Raw genomic sequence first — 20,254 nt, 5'->3', positions numbered from 1 at the left:
ACGGCCATGATGGCTCATTTTAAAGATGTGGGTCTGGGTCGGGGCCAAGCCTGGGTGGCACTGCTGGAAAGAGTGTGGCGTCCTGAACAGACAGAAAGAAAGGAGAGGGAATCAGCAGCCCGCAGTACTCAGCAAAAGTTAGCCACAGACCCCTTAAAGGGCTGTAAGGGCTGCATTAATGAAAGTGGGTTATGTGTGGAACGGCGTGTGTGTTTACGGTGGATGCAAACTCGAACACACACATATACAAAGTCTGATCAGTGTGGGGAAGTGTGGTGAAGAGATGCATTAATCTAAATCCTGCTGTGGGTTTCAGCTTTGCCAGTTTTGCATTAGGTCCTGCTGCTAATGTGTCGGGTGGAATACTTTTACCCCTACTGTGGCAATCATTCCTCGATGAACCATGATGAATTTTCAACAGCGTTTCTATTAGAATAAATAATAAGGGAAAAATTGAGGAAAATTAGCAAAAATGGCTGTAAAAGATTATGAGCGCCTGGCTCTTTGTGCATCTTGGCTTTCTCTTGTAAATGAATAAAATCTGCTCTTTGTGGCCCAAAACGCATTTCTTTTTCCAACCGGTTACTCAACAAATGTCCCCACTTTGCAGGCCATTTTAGCGCTGTGCCCTCACAGTGTGATGTCTTTTCAAGAAGTTGCGACTGCGATGTCTGTCTGTGCGACGATCAGCAAGATTCCTGAGCAGGTTGGACCGGCCTTTCACCTCTCAGAAAAAGATCTGCTCGGCTTTACGAATGGATAGCTCCAAACCAGCAATTTTCCATCCTAGCGAGCTAACTGGGGTCCCTAAAATGGTTGCAGTTTTTCCTCTGTGCTCAGATGGAGAATATAGCTGGTTTTAACTGTCAGAGCCTACAGCAAGTAATACGGAGTACTTGTTCTAAATCTCAAGAATACGTAAGACAATAAAAAGAGCTTAAAAGCACTTTTTTCATACCTATGAAATTGTTTTAAAAATGCATCTTGCATTTGTGTTCCAAGGTCAAACAGACAGTTACGTTCCAACTTTGTTCAGCTGTAAATATTATTTGAATGTAGCAGTCAGATTAAGTAGAGGCTGAATAGAAATGCAGGTGACAATTTTAAGGCTTTTAAGAAACCCCACATATTTCTGTGTTCTTCCACTTATGCAAAACATAAAATCTCAGGAAAATACAAATTGTGTGAAACATGTAAATTGTGAATACTTAAAAAAAAACCAACAACCTCTAAATAGGGTTTCTTAATACTTTTTCTGAAGTTGGGTGAATAATTTTGGAGTTTCATTCAAATTCATTTGTTCCATTTAAACCTCTCATTTCTTAAAATAACCGAGTTAGGATTAGAGTTGCTCTTTTTTTAGGGTTAGCGTATGTTGTGTCAGGGCCACATAAGAGGAGGTTTCAAATGGGGTTGGCCTCTGCAAAGCTCCCATGTTGTGGTTCTTTTAGGTCCTTTTAGGACCACAACATGGGAGCAGCAGTTCAGCAAGCCCAGAAGTTAAAGTTCTGATACGAATCCATACTGATTTATGTGCAGTTCTAAAACTCCTGCTAGTTTTTTTTTGTTTTGTTTTTTCTTTTGCATTTCTCCCTGTGTGTCCTCAGTCTCCTCTTTGTTGCTGAACACAAACTGGGACGAGATCTGTCGACTCAAAACGTGCCTGACTCAGTTCAGTTCAGTGGTCACCTACATGCTGCCGTGATAAGTCAGCAGCTCTGCCCCCCTCGCTGTATTTGATGACAAGCGGCGCTCGTTCTCATCCTCCCTTTTACACAAACACCCGCAGCTCTTTGATAACCGCTCCAGGCATGCGCTAACGCATTTCAACACCAACACCCGACTGTGGATTGGGTTCAGAATCAAGGTTTAGCTGACGCTTTGATCCCTAACCAAACAGGACACATGCCAGCACTTTATTGCTCTGACTCATCACGCCATTGTGCTTCATGTACCAGAAGAGAAGAGGAGCGATAGACGGTCCGCGTCTTTTATATGCAGCCAATATCTTTCCCCTCACACGCGCTGAGGTAACCTCCAACTGAGAAATGGTACAACATGTTTAAGCTAATGAAACTCCCAGCAGTTGATCAGTCTTCATTAAGACTGTTTTTGCTTTAATCCACAAACAGATCAGCCCATCGCTCTCACCTGCATTATTTCAATCATCTACTTAGCAGAATTCACTATATGTAGAGGTAATCACTCTCAGCAGTGTAGCTGAATGCATCATATCGCTATACCGGTTTTAGTTTTGATTATGGTGAGCGTTCGCCCTGGTTGGGTTTCCATAAGCCTTTGTAGTTCCACAAGATTTGTTTCTGTCCAGAAAAAGGAGAGAGTCAGATTACAGATGAAAGAGTTTTTCACTGGTTTTGGACTCTGAACTTCTCTCTTTGAGGCTGATAAATTTTGGCATTGTTCTGTCTATTAGGGAAAAAAATAACTCGATGAATATATATGTATTTAAGTTGTCTTCTGATCTAAATGTGGACATAAACTCTAAGTAAACGTACACACTAAATTATAATAATCCTGAAACATTCTAAGTTTCTTTACATCTTACTCCCAATGACCTGGATGTTCCTGCAATCTTTTGAAATGGTTTTGAGTAATTGGTCTTACAGCTTTCTTTTGACATTGGATGCTTTTGTAAACCTCCACCTGACCATTTTGAGAAGACTTGGTCTTTAAAATGCTAGATATAATAAATAATTATTGACTCAAACCTCTTAATCAGTTTTAAGTCACTCCAGAATTCAAAATATGTGCTTGATGGAAAATAAATTAGTTTGGTTGAAAATCCAGCAAAAGTGATCTAATCATTGTGCCACAGAATTTTTTTTAACTTTTTATGTTTACATTTCTAATTTTCAAATACTGAACTGATCACATTTAAAATCATTTCACATTTTGTATCCCAGACCACGTTCTGCTTCGAGCATAATGGTTTATCATTGTTCTTTAACAACTTTCCTTGATATCCTGAATTGGTCTGTTCAATTAGTGTCTGACAAAAACTGCACATGTCAGAAACTTTAGGTTTACCAGAGAAACCAGATCTGTTTCTTACACCCTTGGTTAAAAACACATTAGAGTTTAATAACTAGTTTCCAGAGAAAATTCATTATTCACAGCTGAATGTTTATAATGGTAAGATTTTTACCTTTTTCTTTGCATCTAGTTGGTAACTTTCTTTTGGTCAGGTGACACATTGTTTAATTGTATTTTTTTGAAGAACTCTGTAAGGGGCCAGAAAACTATTAGGGAATAAAAACAATAGTGTTGTGTATTTGGTCAGTTAATACCTTACATTAAGAAGGTCCCAAGTTTAAATCCTGGGCTGGGATTTTCTGCATGAAGTTTGCATGTTCTCCTCATGCATGTGTCGTCCTTTCCAGGTATTTTTCGTGGCTGCATTGGGCACCTATGTTTTTGTTAATTACTCACGCCAGATTACAATCGTGCCGAAAACTTTGAACACAATCGCTATGAGTGAACAAACGCAACACGATATGCTATACTTTAGTTAGATGCTGCAACTGGAACTGCAAAACTTCCCAGATTTTTACGTGTCCACAGATTAGACTACTTTTCGTAACAGCAGTCATTAGAAATGCATTTGCATTACCTCATTATGGCAGTAAAGATTCATATCGATGAGCCATTCATTTTCGGGCTCCGCTGTTTTGGTTTTGTTGACGGGGATATCAATAACATGGACAAGCTGGATTCAAAGTGATATTTAACTTCCAGGATGAGGATTGTTGGATTTTATAATTATACAATTTCTGTTGAAACTTCTGCCAGTGCTTAAATCTCCTTATAATGTTGGAGCCCTAATATCAAACATTTCAAAGATCCTTCTTGTTTTCTGAAAATGCAAGCTGGCTATTTTGGATTCATGTTTGATTACATATTAGTTGAAACAGACCTAATATATAAGAATCCACAATAGCTGATTCTAGGAAAGTTTTTGTACCTACATCCTCACATCATGCAAAAGTGAACAAAGAAATACTGTGTTGTGCCATGCTAGACATAACATTTCATCTTGTATCCTAAAATTGTCATAGCAAAAAGATGTCGTTACCCTACTACACTGAAACTTAAGCTATAGCAGGTATGCAGATGAGAAACAAAAATGTACTCTTTTGTATTTTTAGTAATTGCTAACGGCAACCAGTTCAGCAAAACAAATCCAGAACTCAATGGGGAGAGCGGCCCAAATTCAAATCAAACCAAACCAAACTGCTGGTAGTAAAACAGGAAGTGATACGGGATTAAGGAATCAGAGAGCTGCTTATGCTTGGAAGGTTATTACTGGAACAAGACAGGTGAGTGATTGCATGCAGGGAACAGCTGCAAGAGGTGCACAGCACAAAGGTACTGAAGAGAAGAACAGAGCAAAATGGACACAGGGTAATCGAGGGATAAATAAGGAAGAACTAAAGAATCAGAGAGCTGAGTAAAAATCAGTAATAACGCAGAAGAACGAGAACGCAAATGTTATTTTAAAATCCTTAGCTTGTTTTGAAATTAGTGCATCTTTTGTAGCGGTAGCAATTCGGGTATGTTTTCAACAATATCTGTACATTACATTTAATAAATTTTTACATTTCCGTTTTGCTTTTGTAAGTTGGTGAGTGTGCTGGAACTTTTAATTCACTGGATTATGAATATGACTTGACACGAGGGCCCATTTCTCTTAGCAACTGCGCAAAATGGGAAAGACATTCAAATAAGGCAGTGGCATGTTGATCTTCATAAATTAACAAACAGGACTTAATATGAATCCAAAATAGCCGTTAACAAATAGGACAACAACTATTCGTTAACGTTCTGTCTCTTTTAGGCTTTTCGTACATTTTAACGAGAGATGTCCCTTATTTCACACAAACAGCTTTACCAACAGAATAACTTTATTCTGTTAAAGTTTCTAGAACTCATAAACGGGTCCTTATTTTATCAGTAGTAGATGCCATGCTAGTTGAATGTTTAGCCGTCACACATTAACATTCACCCCGCAACAATATGTGTGTGACATCACACATTCCCAAAACACCTCAAAATGTGGTGCAATCAGATCTCAGTGTGTCTTAGAGGTTTTCAATCCCTTACTTAAGACCATTCATTCGTGGTGAGGTTACGTGAGGTCTTAAACAGCATGTGAGATATTTTTGTGTTAGGCAACAATAGGTGCATATTTATTTTTTTCTTTTCAGATTGGTCTGACAAAACATTTGTTGCTGCACCGAAGTGAGTTGTTTGAAGCGATCCTAGGTGTGTGGATGGTGTGTGTATTCTCTCTTTTACCCCTCGATATATATCTCCTTCATGCCTGCTGGGCTGCTCTGAATTGACTGGACTCGGTCAGCATGAGTAAGCAGCTGGGAGAAGATTGAAGCAGCCAGATGCAGACGCTCGGGCCGCCGAGGATATCATTACCCCGGGCGTGTAGCCGGCCAAAACGGGAGCCCCCAAGTGGCGTTTCATCAAGGTGGACCCCCCGTCTGCGTTGAGCGGGAAGGATACCAGTTAAACGGTCGTCCCGCCGCGAGGAGAGGTATTAAGCGGCAGGTGGAGAAAGGAAAGCGTCTCGTGACCAGAATAAGGTGGAAACAGGAAGGTGTGCCGATACTTAGGGATGGCAGGCAGACACATTCACACTGTGAGATTGTCTCTTATAATTTCCCGTCGCTGCTTCTTTTTTACAATGCAATAAGAAACCATGTGGATCCTCTCTGCATGTTTTGCTCCGACACTTTACATAAAGTTTTGTGTTCGTTATTTATTTCATCTCCTCTCATTTGCCCGTTTTTGCTCGACTTTCTGAACGCACGTAAGGGAGGGCAAAAAAAACAACAACAAAAAAAACACATTTCTGAAAGGATCCCACTGAAGGGAAATAGTGGAGATATTTTTGGTGCAGGACTGTGACAGAACTGCTTGATGCATGGCCATTGGCAGAGACATCAGCAGTATCTTCGTACGGGAATTGGACCGTCTCCCCTCCGTGAGGTAACCCATAGGCCATGAATCAAGCTCCTTTGCTCCAGACTCCTGTGGTCCCACGGACTGACAGTTTGACCGCTCCTCAATGTGGTCTCCCTCCTCTCCTCACACTCCTCCCATCCCCATCACCACACATTCCAACCACCGGACCAGTCACATAAGGTCAAGAAAATAGAGAAGAATAGTAGCTGTGTGTGTAATGTATCTTCCTGCTTTCCTTTTTTTTTTTTCACATCCTGAACCTTTTCAGATTAATAACCGCAGTTTGTTGAGGGGGAAAATGATTGACAGATGCACAAAAAAACTCCACACCAGAGAGAAATAACACTTTTTAAAAGGAAGCACAGGAGAGAGAAAAAACGGCTGAAAATAGTGCTACTGCTGTGTGCTCTGTTAAAATCTGTTTTAGCTGCTCAGACATGAAGTTAGTCTGGCAGTCTGCCTGTCTGTGTTTCTCTGGCCTCTCCTCCTCACTGGTGGGTCACTGGTGTTTGGATCAGGACTACTGGCTGTTAACCACCAACTTGGATCCAGGCTGAACACCATGTATTTGATTTAGCTTAGTCATTTATTATGTATACAGAATGAAAATTAAAGTCATATATCAAGCCTGTTTTAGTGGAAGAAGTAAAGGCAAAAAAACAGGCATAGACAGAGTTAAGGAAGGATGTGCTGTGGAAGCTAATATTATAATTAAATCAAGGATTTATCACAATGATAACCGAGCTTCTGGATCGGTCACCTGATGCAGGAACAATTTTTAGTAGAGTTTCTGGAAAAAGTTTGTTTAATTTCAGTGCTTTTACAGAGATGTGAATCCCTGGGCTGGAGATAGTTTTGGTGCCCAGTCCAATAAAAATATATTCTAAGGCAAATTATAGGTAACACTATATGAACTGATGTATGGTACAAGTAATTCGTCCATGTTTTTCCTAAAAGAATATTCTAACTTCATAATTTTTAAACAACTGATTACTGTTTAGTCATAAAAATCTCCAAAATATTTTTACAATGCACCTGACATGGGCCTATGACTCTTAGATAAAGTACAATGTCTGAAAAACATGCATTTATTTAAAAAAAGAAGAAGAAAAAAGATTAACTATATGCCTCCCGCCCCCTAAAAAACGTGGGACCCTTGGCTACTACCTCTGTAAGGCCCTTCTGAAGTCTGGCTCAGTGCACATGGGATGAGTAAACAATTAGAAAATTGTTTGTATTTCCAGATCATCCATCCCTCCATGTTTTCATGTGAATTTCCCACTGGAATTAATAAGGTAAATTCATTCGTTCATTCATTCATTATCCCATGGTCCAAAAAAGGCCATCAAAGGGTTAAAATTGTAGTTTTTATACATTCAAATTCGCATAGAGACCGAGAATTGAATCGAAGCAGGAAGCTTATGAAAAGCTTAGCTCAGTGCAAGCGATAAAGAGACAGTTGAGTAAAAGTAGCCCTTGAGCGAGTGGTTTTATCGGTGCCCTAGGCCGCGCTCCAGCTGAGTTAAACACACTCTGACATGTCTGCGTGTGCATGTGTCTGCGTGCAGCATTTCTGAGGGTGTGATGTAGTCACTTCCTCCCACTGGACTGAGCAACTGTTGTCAGCTCGACCCTGCCAGTTAACCCCTCGCCGCCCCTGGCACCGCGGGCGAGGGCCCCCGCTTGCGTGTGTGTGAGAGGGAGAGAAAGCCAGATTGTGTGTGTGCGTGTGTGCGCGCGTGTGCGTGTGTGTGTGTGCGTGTGTGTGTGTGTCTGGCGTGCGCGCCGGCGGACCACAGGTGTCTGGTCGCGGTGTCAGGGTGTTAAGAGGTCTTCGGAGAGGGCCCCCCGACTATCGGCATCTGTTTCAGAGGGAGGGCGCTGCCGAAACGAGGAGAGGTTGGCGAAGGTTACCTATACAGACCCCGAGGGGAGGCGGGGGCAGTAGCTGACAAGCAGGTGCCTGTGTTGACAGTAACCCTTCAGAGTTGAACCCGAGACACACACACACACAACCCTACACACGCGCACACACACACACACACCGCACTGACTTCAGTATAAATCCTGGAGAGTCAAACATAATTGCGGAGCCTGATTAGAGTAAACGCAGAGGGAATCCCCTCTTACACACACACATACACATCACAGGGTCTCTATTCCAGCGGGTCGAAGGTCAAGAGTGGAAGAGGAAAGCGCTCAGGACTTACATTTCCTGTGGACTGTGTGTGCTTGTGATTTGGGTTCGCGTTGACCAGTGCGCTCAGTCATGTAGGCCGTTTATGACCAATCGAAGCATTCAAAAGCAGGTTCCCTTTTGAAATATCTGTTCCCACTGCAAAGTACCTAAACTTACACATGTAACCGACTGAAATTGAGCTGCATTCATGCTTCAACTACAAGCACCTCTCTGTTTGCAAATGCAACCCATTTGGGGTGAATGTTAGTCAGGTGTACCGACGCATGTCTGGGAATGATTATTTTGTTAAGAAGCAGGGGGAGGAGGCACGCAGAGGGAGGTCGGGGAAAATTGGAACAGCTGTTGATTAACATGAGTGCTCTCTCGCTTGTTTTTCTTTTTTTCTTCTTCTTCTTCTTCCTTTACTCTCTTTCAGTTGAGGAGGAAGAGGAAGATGAAGAGATGCTGGAACCAAAGCCGGGCCCGGAGGCCGAGCTGCGGGATGAAGATGACAACAAGGAGAGCAAAGATGGTATGGAGGATATCTGAATGTGTTGCGCAAAAGTTTGAATTGTGGTTACTACTGACTTCTTTACTTACTCCAATAGTAGTGGGGAAAATGCAGACAGTTTGTGTTCACTGCTGCAAAACGCTATCCCACATTCACAAACAAATAAGTTGATGATAATAAATATGATAAAAAAGTAAGAATAAGGTAAGGTTCTCTGTTAAATTTGAACATAAAGGTAAAAGAAAAGAAGACACACTGGGTAGCAGAATATCAAACATAATAATAACATCTCTACTTCTAAAGTTATTTGAAACTAATAGTGTACCAGAGTATACACCTCCTACTCCAGTGTTGTTTAAGCAAAGAGGGAGATCAAATTGTTTTGGAAAAACGTCTAGCTATACGTAAAAACACCTCAAATGCAACATTGACTAAGTTTCTTTTTATCACCATCGTTTATATCTTCGTTTGCCACAGCAGTGAATATACTTCTTTCATAACTTTTAGCAGAGGCAGTAAATTGTTGTAGCTTATGTTTGGAAGCAGCACAATATCTTCTCACTCCCCACTTCTTCTATTACAACATTTTTCCATCATATTTATTGCTAAGCTTAAAATAAATGTTATACTTATCAATTTTTAATGAATAAAATATACCGTATTTTCGGACTATAAGCTGCTACTTTTTTTCCTACGGTGTGATCCATGCGGCGGCTTATAGCCTGGTGTGGCTTTTCTGTGGATTTTTCTTCAACCACCAGGGGGCTCTTTAGCAGGAAGTGAATCATTGGAAGTCAAAATTGGAAATCAAAGAAGAAAGTGTTAATTTTCATTTAGAACAAGCACATGCTAGCAGCAGGCACGACAGAGAAATTTCTTCAAACTCATATGATGCACCTTTTAAGTTGAAGGCTATGGATCTGGCAGTACAGGAGGGAAATAAAGCCACTGGCCGTAAACTCGGCGTGAACGAAACCATGGTTCGGCGTTGGAGACGGAGGGCTGCGTGCGTCCTTAGTAAATCCAGCAGATTTGGAAAACCGAAAGTGGCGGAGATATCAGCGACTTATACTCCGGTCCGGTTTATGTATGTACGTTTCCAGTTTTTTATTTTTTTTTATTTTATATTTTTTTATGTATGGTATAGTATGGTGCGCTCTGTAGTCCGGAAAATATGCTAAACAATAAAGTTAAATTCAATTAGCTTCAAATTGATTCAAATTAATTAAGTTTAAACACAAAGTTAAGTTGAATATGACATTGTATACTTGAGATAATTTATGTTTGTGTAATGTCATGTGGAAGTGTTGTCACTTAAGGGGTAGAGAAGAACTCCCTCCTCCAACAGCTCAATAAGTTGTTTAAATGAAGGGGATTTCCCACTGAATTTTCAGTTTTTGAACAAAGACGAAGTAGACTGTCTGGATTTTTTTCTAATCTTCTAGCTTGGTGCCAGAAGTTCTCATTTAAAAGAACTGCTGTTTTCAAACAGTCTGCTAATATTGTGTGCAATACAGTTGAAAATATAATGTTTTTGCATATTTTAAAAAAAACTTTTTTTTTTTTTTTTTTTTTATAATATTGCTAATATTAACCTGAGTTCTCTTGGTTCCAAGTAGTACAACATTAAAAACTGACAAAAAAAATATGATAATGCTTGTAATGGAAATATCTTGTATCAAAATGAGCTTTCTGACGACACTTGCAGTGGTGGAAGCTATTTCCCCTCTGATCTGAACATTTAGATACTGAGTTTTCAGCTAAAGCAGACAGTGAACGCCTCATTAGATGTTGGCTCATACTGCTCTCTGCAGCAACCTCAGGATGATATGACATCTTTCTACTACAGGTCGGGGAACTATTACTGATAATCACAGAACATCAGCTCAAAAATGAAAAACTAACCGTTGATGATGAGATCAGTACGATTGCTATTGTATTTACAAACCCTCCCATTTTAAACTTTTCTAAAAAAAAAAAAAAAAGCTTAAATAATCAACTGACATAAATTCTGGTGTTTTTCAGATTGTCCTATCTGTAAATATTGTTATAACTAATTTCATAAGTTTTATGGTTTATAGGTTAGTCTAAATCATTAGATTATTTAAATAACATTGTGTGATAATACCTGTAATCAATGACATCCCCTCTTATCTTTCTAGACTCGATGTGTAATAAATGACTCAACAAAAATAATGCTATACAAATACAAATAAGTAGACAACAAATTTTAATTTTCTAGTTTTTTTTATGTTCCTTCCACATTCTTTCTTCGTCGACATTTTTGACAACGCTACATATTTTTTGGGGGGGAGGGGGGATAATTTTAAAATATATATCACATTGTTATTACAGATTACAGCAAAGACAAAAGCTCTCATTCTTTCCCCTGCAGTCTTCCTCCCTCTCAGCTTCTTGCATGTTGCTGGTGAGTCTGTGATGAAACGTGGCCGCTCATGTGTGACACTTTCTTTTTTTTTTTTTGCCCAGTCAGTGACTGTATCTGATTGGAGGGAGGGGGTAGGTTACAGTTGAGGTTGAGGTTAAGGAGGGTCTGCCATATCAGCTCCATGGCATGTGGGGGTCAGCGCTGATTAAAAACCTGTCACTTGACCCTCTGGCCACATTTCAAAGGAAAGACAAGTGGGTTTGTGTGCAAGACCATGTGAAAGGTTTGTGTCGTTTATAATAGAAAAAAAAAGACACAAGGCCTTTGGGGTGTATTAATATAAAGCTTTAGATGTATGTTCAGTTGAATAAAGTGAATATATACATATTTATATTTTTTTGGCTGCAGCAAATAGGAGACAAACACATACACGCACGCGTTCGTAAACACACAATCACCCGTCTCATCCTGGCCTATTAGAAGGCCCGGCCTTTGATCTGTGCCACTCGATTCACTGGGTCTTTTCTGACAACTCATAAGAACATACAAAGGGATGAGGGGATCAAAGTCAAGAGGCAGGGGGAAAGGTCGATACATGTGTGCCTGCATGCATGCGTGTCTGTGCGTAAAAGGCCGTGTGCGCTTAGGGGACAGTGACTTCAAAAACCGGACGCCTTGCTGTGCAGCCATTACGTTCAAAGGGAGGCGGGCCGCTCACAGGGCTTTGTTTTTCTCTTGTTTATGAAGTTCTCGCTGAAGGATTTTACTTGGAAACATCCATTAAAACTGTCTGTAGTTTATGATGTTCTGGTTTTCATTGAGATAAAGAGAATGTTAATCTGTTGGAAGAAGCAAAGAGGACAGTGCCTTTGTTTTTTTGTTTTTCTAAAAAAAAAATGCTAGCAATGGCATTTTTAATTAAAACTGTAAATCAGTCAAGGTTTTTTTTTCCAGGCTTTACTTTATTTGTTTTTGCTTTCTCAAATTAATATGTTTTCAGTTGTCACTTATCTGTCTCCTAGAAGTGGGAGTGTGGCAAAAATAACGCAGCTGCCATGGTGTGTCAATATAGAAATAGGAATCCTCGTTTTCCACAATTACAGTAAAAGTTTCAAATAAAAAAACAATTTAAAAGCTTCCATGATTACCGTTCAGTCCAGGTTTAAAAGTGGCCTGAATCCCAAACTGTGTAATAACAAATTTGTGTAGCGTTTAACAAACTAATATGTTTAACAAGTTGTTTTTTTTTAAAAAGCTAACTGCATTGCCCAGCATCATTTTCTTCCACTAACTTAGAAATTGATCCTACTGTATGTTTTTTTCACTCTTGTTATTTTCTTTCACACTGTTGCTACAAAAAAAATGTTTCCATGGTTACGTGGGCTTCTTCTGCATTTAACTAACCAGCCTGGTGAGCCGTGTTTCTCACTAAACTCTGTGAATAAAACAGAACAACTCAGTAACTACTTTCTCAAAATAAGAATGTCAGGCATATATTAATAGGATATAAGTCTTAAAGTGCTAATCCTTTTTACAGGGCCTAATATACTAGCTTACAATTACTTTACCAGACCAAGCTGTAGCGCAGCAACAACAGGACCAAGTGAGACAGACTTCACTCTAATGAAAATATGGTATTTTGATTAAGAGCAGCCTTTCAGTATTATTAGATTGGTGTGAAAGTGTCACGTCTGGTTGCTTAGAGATTCTTAACACATAACTAGAGATGAGTTTTAATATGGTCAACATGTCTCTCCAGTCAGGGTGACAACATGTTTTTGGATGGTGGGAAGAAGGAGAAGATTGAATAGTGGGTAGAAGAAAAAGTTATATCTCTGTTACACCCAGAACAAGTGTTTCTTTTACTTATGTCCTAAAATATAAGTTGTTTTATTAATTTTTTTTCCCACAATGCTGTAATGGGTCTTTATTTAATTATATCACTTTCAAGCAAGCACATAGTAAACTCTTTTTGAAATATTTGTTCTATTTACAAAAACACTAAAAGTAACATTTTAATTTCTTTTGTGGCTTCGAGTTAGTGTCTGTTTCAAACAAAAAAACAAAAACATTAAACAAATCAAAACCTTGGGGTCATTTATCATGTCTGTGCTTTTGTATTTATCATTTTTCATGATTTTCATATGTTCAAAGTATTTTATTGTTTCAAGAGGGAATAACTCGACGCTTTGCTGCAGTTTTTTTTCTTTTTTTTTAAGAACAGTAAAAATTTTAATTTTAAAATTTTGATGATTTGTCATGAGCCTGATTATGTGGTGCTTCACCAGCCACTTGGTGCGCTACGCGTAGCGATGCGCGTGGGCGAAGCGGCAGCACTGGTTGTGTGGATTCTGGGTGAAATACGAACAAGACATTGTACGAGTTTTCAGTTTTATTTCCTGTTATGATGTCTTTTTTTTTTTTTTTTTTACTACAGGTTCTTTTCCTGTTCTGCGGGAACTGACGGAAGAGGAAAGGCAACAGATCCTGCACTCGTCAGAGTTTCAAAGTTTTTTCGACTGTAGCATCCGGGTGATGGAAAGAGCGCTCGCAGAGGACAGTGACATCTTATTCGACTACAGCGGCCGTGACCTGGCGGACAAAGAGGGGTGAGAATTTTTTATGCATCCTGCCAGAAATTCAAATAAAGTTTGAATTCCATCATGGAAAAAAAACAAAAACAATTATTTGTTCATATTTTAAAAAAGAATGGGGTTGTAAAGGGAATTTGGTCCGCACACCAAGCACCTATTGACACTTTTCCAAATTGCAAATGTGCTAAAAGTGACTCAAACCCACCGTGTGCCACTTGGGGCCTGGGAGATGCTTTGCTCTTTGAAAAGCATGTTTTCATAGTGAGGTCACACTCTCAGATGGTTAAAGATTCCTGTGAAGTGACATCCGTCGCTTCTTGCAAGAGCATTGTCTTGCCATCTGAGCGACTGCTTCCAAAATAGAGGTTATCAAGCCGTCGGCTGGAGTTGTTCTAGCCAGAAGTGCAAAGCTGTTTTAGGTTACTGCGCTGCTATTATGGAACAACTGCTTTTACTGATTTACTTCAACTTTGACCGCTGCAGCCACAGCGAAGTATGAAGCCTGTGGTCAAATAAAGATTATGTCTAAAAGAGGCCGTAGCCCATTGCTCAAGATCGGACCTGTTTTTTTTTTTTCTTCTCCCCAGCAATGTGCTTTTAAGAGCATAAGTACATAACCCACATTCCACTGCCTTGTTTTATTATATACAGTCTCACCCAACACTGTAAGAATGGCGCATATATATTTTGTTAATTGGTACTCAAAAAAAAAAAAAATCCTGCTCGTAGTCCAGTTGCTTTGTCCTCTCCGTTTTGTCATGGATGGTTTAGACCAAGAAATAACTTCTTGTTGTACAGATTGCTGCTGTGGTCAGTGACATAACAGAGCAACATGTAGTTTGACCCAAAGGAATATGCTCATCGCTGGATGAAATTACAGACTCTAAGATGAAAAGCGCAGTTTTCTTCCTGCCCCTTAGGAGACGTAAAACTGTTAAACCTTGTTTGGAGCCTGTGAATGGATATTGACGACACCAATGAGGCCACACATTCTGTCTCAGTAGATGCGTGTGGATGTGGATGCTTTTCTTTTGCTGTGACGGGTAGCCTGGTCAGAATTGATGAGAAGATGGGTAGAACTACAGAACAAGCAAACATGGAAGAAAACGTTAGGGGCTTAAAAAACTTGAAACAGGACCAGAGGTTTATCTTCCAGTAGAACACCAACAAACAGGCAATGCTACACTGGAATGCAATGATTTAAAACAAAGCGTGTTTAAGATATTTAGTTTGAAAAGGTCTTAGTTTTATGATCTAATGATATTATTTGGGTTGTTTGGATCTCGTCATGTACCAGCAGGTGGATGCTTTCAACCTGATGCGATTTTACCTGTGTGTGTTTGGAAGAGGTCACAGATCTGGATTTGGTTTTGATTCACCTCAAATTTCATCATCTTTTCTGCTTGCAGAGACTTGGGAAGCGGCTCTAGTCTGTCCTTCTGCAGACTATTCTACGATGAGCACTGGTCCAAACATCGTGTTATTACCTGTCTTGACTGGTCCCCTCAGGTGAGGCCTGATATTTTTTGTGTTTCAGTTTATTTAAATTAAATCTCACCCAATAATGTCATATAACACTTTTACTATTTGATTAATTTCCTCTTGTTCTGTGTTTAAGATGCCCTTCACAATATCGAGCGTCTGCCTTTAGTTTCAGTGGCATAGGAAGACAAAATGACATGTTGAAAAACAACATCGCAATGCACACTGCAGCTCTAACATGCCATGTATGCTCCACATACGCACAACTTATTGACAAATGTATTTATTTCCGTGATTTGGATCACGAAGTTAAGCACACTATATAAATTAAAAGCACAGACGGATGTTTTCAAGCCTTTATTCTAGTTCATTTTAATGACTTTCTGCTTACAACTAGTGAAAACATTACATAACGATTAGAATATTAATCATTAATCATCATCAAATAAAAGACGTCTTAAGAAAAAAATGTTTGTTTAATATCTGCTTAATGATTGTTATTTTCTGAAGGTACTTTTAATCTCACAAACAAGCCTTATTTGAACACATTTAACCTTGATCTATGTAATCTCTCTGCAAATGCTTCACTCAGCTCTGACCACTGGGGAGCACTCATACAGCACTGTAATTTGAATTATTGGTCAGCTGGTCATTTAGTTTCATAAAAGAAAAAGAAAAAACTTGAGATGGAATGTCATGAAAACGTTACATACCTAACCGTGACATATTCCACATCATTGATCCCAGTATGCGTGCACTATTCGGAACTGGAGAAAATCAAGAGTGAAATTCGTAGCTAACAACGTGACAGGACTTGATATTTCTCCAAATCTGCTTCATTATCTCAAGCTTAGACCCACCTAACACCTGTCTTTCTAAACACCTTCATGGGAAGGCAGGAACAACTTGACGGCAGTTTAAAGAATTAAATGGATCGAGATGATCTTTCTATTGATTCTTTTTATTTAAACGCGCGTCTCTCTGTCATCCTTTCTCTAACCCTTGTGGTTTCTTCCATTTTCTCTTGCAGTATCCTGAATTACTGGTTGCGTCCTACAATAACAATGAAGATGCTCCCCACGAACCGGATGGCGTCGCCCTGGTGTGGAACATCAAGTTTAAGAAGGCTACACCAGAGTACATCTTCCACTGTCAGGTACTTTAAACCTTTAAACTTACACTTACATTTTTACACAGGACCATAGCTATTTGAGGTGTGCACAACATCTTTTTACTCTGTTCGTTAGAGTGAATTAAATGGAAGTTCTACATACATTCATCTGACATTTTAGATAGGAAAAGGCCAGTTTTAAAAAGAAACTGAGGTTTAGGGAGGAAGAAGACTCGTGGATGGTTGTGACGTTAATCGCAAATGACACAAAGAAACTTGATGGAACGAGCAAAGAGGGAGCAAGATGATTGAGGGGGAGGACCGTCAAAGGTCCCATCAAACAGGCAGGGCCGTGTAGAGATGTCTCGGTCATAAAAAGATGTGGTGTACCACTTTCTAATCCAACACTGCATGTGTGCCTGTTAGCCCACCCATGCTGATCCTCCCACAGGGACACTGCAATAAGTCTTCCTCATACAAAACTGTGAAAATCACTTGCATTAATGATCTACTTTGCTGTTTAAGTGATGTTAGAAATAAGCGTACACTCTCTGTTTCAAGCTTTATCCACTCAGTACATGTGTACTGCATTTACATAGACATTTCCTCCACACTTCTGGAGAGTCTAATTATTTTCCTGCACCATCATTTATGCTGCTGCTGAACTTCAAGTGGTTGCACAGATAGATTATAGCCATGCATTATGTCGCTGTAGCATTGTGTAGAGTTTCCATGTGGTTCTTAGATGAAATATGTTCAGTGCATGTACTTTTGAGTTTATCAACAGTGTGGTTTCAGCTCATGCCGATGCGTGAATTGTCAGTGTTCAGCTGTAGACAAATAAAAGGCTCAGTATATCATCTATATGTTTATTTTTGGAGTTGGAGTTGATGGAGTTGAATACAGGGCAATCCTGTAAAAAAAAAAAAAAAAAAACTGTTACAAGCCGCAAAAGATTGAGGACAAAGTTCCTGATTTTTTTCATAAGAAGTTTAAAAAACTGAGTCTAAAAAAACCAGCAAAAAAACCCCAAAACAAAACAACAAAAGCAAGGGAGGAAGAAACAAGTAATAAAGCATAGATCATTAATTCTTCTGCCATGGCATGGGGAGAACTATGGAAAGTGAAATATTTTTTTTTCCTCCTTTTCTCTTTGGTACCTTGTCCAAACAGAACTGTGGCTCTAGTTAGCTGTGGATCAGATGGCTCTTAAAGTGCAACCATATTCTGCTGTTTAACCCGCCAAACCACAGGGTCTGGTACCTCTTCCGAACTTGTTTTTTTTTTTTTGTCTTTTGACTTCCACCTCTTGTCTGTAGCAAGAATAACAGAGTCTAGCCATATGCCCCTTCTCCCCTGCATCTGTAATTATACAAGCTGTTGGCTACACCCTTACTACACACGCACACATGCTGCCATTGGCAAATACTACCAAATCCTGTTTTGTTTTCAGATTTTCCTTCACCTGATAGATGGGTAGGTAATATCTGAACTCTGCATAACTCTCGATTTCTATGTAAGCATAAAGTGGGTCTGTGGTTGAGGTTGGATTTAGCTTTGGTGTTTATTGTTTAAGACTATAATTGATTGAAGATTAAACTTTTGGGGCCCGAGGTCAGGCTTCTTTCTTTCCTTTTTTTCTTATCAATGTGTGTTCATAGAACAGCCATAGTGTTGCAAAGCCTGAGCTTTTCAGGCGAGAAATAAGCTTTAAAAAGTTTAAGATAGGATTAATTGGCTCTTAGGTGAGGAGAGCTTCGTTGAGGGAAGCATACAGAGAAATTGACTAGAACAAGATTTTCTGTGCCTTGTAAAAGTTTTACAGAGCTCCAGTGTATACAGAGCTGTTCCAATCAGGTACTGCAGGAATTATGTCTCTAAAATCTCAATGTGATTGACTGTAATGAGGAGGTTTATGTTTTGGCAAAGCGTCAGCATTGTTTTGGCTGTGCGCTGTGGGAATCTAGCATAAATATCGTAGCCGTATTAAACGGTGCTTTGGTGTTGCACTGTGTTAGACTACTTACTAAAAACAGATTGTGGTTTACTAAAACATGTCAAATAAAAAAAAAAGCGACTAAAATTACACTTAAAGTTTTAATTCCTTTTGTTATGTATTTGTGTTACTGCAGCTGCTTTGTCTGCTTTTGTTTACACTTTTTATTTTTAAAAAAACTATTTGTAAATCTATGTAAAATCATTAGCCTATTTATAGACATATTGGTACTGTAATTTCAGATTTGTATATAACATTCCAGCTTTTTTTAAAAATAAATCATGGTACAATGCACCTTCTTAAGATTTTCTGGAGCTTTAAAAAAGGAAACCGGCCCACAGCCTCACAGATCCTTCACCGTTCTTCATAGTAGTCTGAAATTTTATCTTTTATATTCATCCTTTGTTTTATAAATCAGCAATAGTCTCTTTATTTACTTATGTTCAGGATGTGAATGTTTCCTGGGTGTATTATTCTTTCATAACAATTCAAAAGTATATCATTTGAGCAGCAACATTATGTTCATTGAAATGTAACTGTTCAACCTAATAATTCATTTCAACATGATTCGTAATCAGCCATTTTTTTTTCTAGATTTTATTTGACATGAACTGAATGAGTATTGTGACCCCACTTCTGGAGCCATTAACCTGCAATGTTGAGAGTGTGTGTGTGGGGAGGGGTTTGTACTGCAGAAAAGGTTTTGCATCTGCTGCGGATTCTGCTACCAGCGTGGCTCCGCTCGTCACGGCCATCTTGACAGTGGGACCCATCATCGCCTCGTCCCAGTTGGGTCCAATCTTGTAACTTCACACCAGCCTCTCAAGTGGGCAGAGTTGCACCACATGAAAGGGGCCCGTTTGGCTCGAAACCTCTGCCTCAACTCCCCCGACCGCACGCCTCCCTTTGAGAACCCCCGCCGCTACTGTCACATCTCATTGCTCTCAGTCATATTTTTATCAATATCCTCTGCGTTGCTATCGGAAACACTGGCACTTCCAGGATGTCTGATTCCCACAAATGGAGCTTGTATGGAGCGGAGCGGAAAGAAGTGTTGGAAGAGAGAGATGCAGAAACTGTGTCATAATTCAAATGAAATTATTGTCATCTTTTCGTACGATGAATTAAGCAGAGCAAAGGAAGACAGTGATTCTCTGTGATCTTCAACATTAGGCAGAAACATCCTTAAACAGATAATAGAGAACATAAAAAAGATTAAACAATGAGCTAATGTTAAAGCAGTTTCACATTTTAACAGCTTTCAATGCCAGGGCGTCATTTACCAGTAAGACTAGTGGCGGCACTTCAAAAACGTCACAAGAAGGCTGTGTGTTCAGAGCTCTGTTCAATGTCTTCAGCAGAGATTGCACACATTGAGTTCACTTTCAGTTCCCCTCACTGTCTTATGCACGGCGTTGAAGATGAAATGTGGATGGATGTGCAGAATTGATCTAAAATTACTCAGGAATTGGGTCCGTTAAAGGAGCCACACAAAAGAAATAAGTCTTGATCTTTAATATTTATATCCTTGTTGTTTCCCTGAAAAAACAGCACTTAGAGCAAAACTGATAACAGTGCTACATCAGATTTAGGATAAACAACCAAATGTGCTCTATGTGGAAGACGCTGGAAAAAGAAGGAAATATCCACACTCATCTATTTTCATTGCTGTTATACATCTGTACAAATCATTAAGACTAGAAATGGGAGCCTACATGTGATCCATCCAGAGCCGTTTCTTCCAATTGTCTGCCTTTGCCGCTGCGGCAACCTTGCCAAGTAATCAGTGATGTCTGTAAGAAAGCCATCCGTGTATATACCAAAATGTCATTTATTTTAATTCTCAGTTAAAGAAGACATCAGCAGTATCAACAAAAGCATTGTTTTGTAATGAATACACCAATTCCAAGTCCTGGAACCGAGCTGCAGCACATATTTCTGAGAAAGTGACTTTTTTTTATGTTGTTAGTTTTCTCAAAAACAGCCAAAACTGAA

General features: G+C 39.4%; 1 protein-coding gene across 6 annotated transcripts in view; it reads left to right on the top strand.

The window, feature by feature from the left end:
- The window catches only part of dync1i1a (dynein cytoplasmic 1 intermediate chain 1a), a 59,287-nt gene that overhangs the window by 13,077 nt on the left and 25,956 nt on the right, over positions 1–20,254 (top strand). For all 6 annotated transcript variants that reach the window (XM_081612286.1, XM_081612287.1, XM_008421716.3 and 3 more), the window contains 4 exons: positions 8,613–8,708; positions 13,514–13,685; positions 15,080–15,179; positions 16,183–16,308. In XM_081612286.1, the coding sequence (XP_081468412.1) occupies positions 8,613–8,708; positions 13,514–13,685; positions 15,080–15,179; positions 16,183–16,308 (494 nt within the window). The remainder of the gene's footprint in view (positions 1–8,612; positions 8,709–13,513; positions 13,686–15,079; positions 15,180–16,182; positions 16,309–20,254) is intronic.

Source organism: Poecilia reticulata, chromosome 11 (genome assembly GCF_904066995.2).
Source record: "Poecilia reticulata chromosome 11, P_reticulata-male-v2, whole genome shotgun sequence".
NCBI lineage: Eukaryota > Metazoa > Chordata > Actinopteri > Cyprinodontiformes > Poeciliidae > Poecilia > Poecilia reticulata.
The sequence above is the reverse complement of the archived record's forward strand: the minus strand, read 5'-3'. Positions and strand labels throughout refer to the sequence as shown.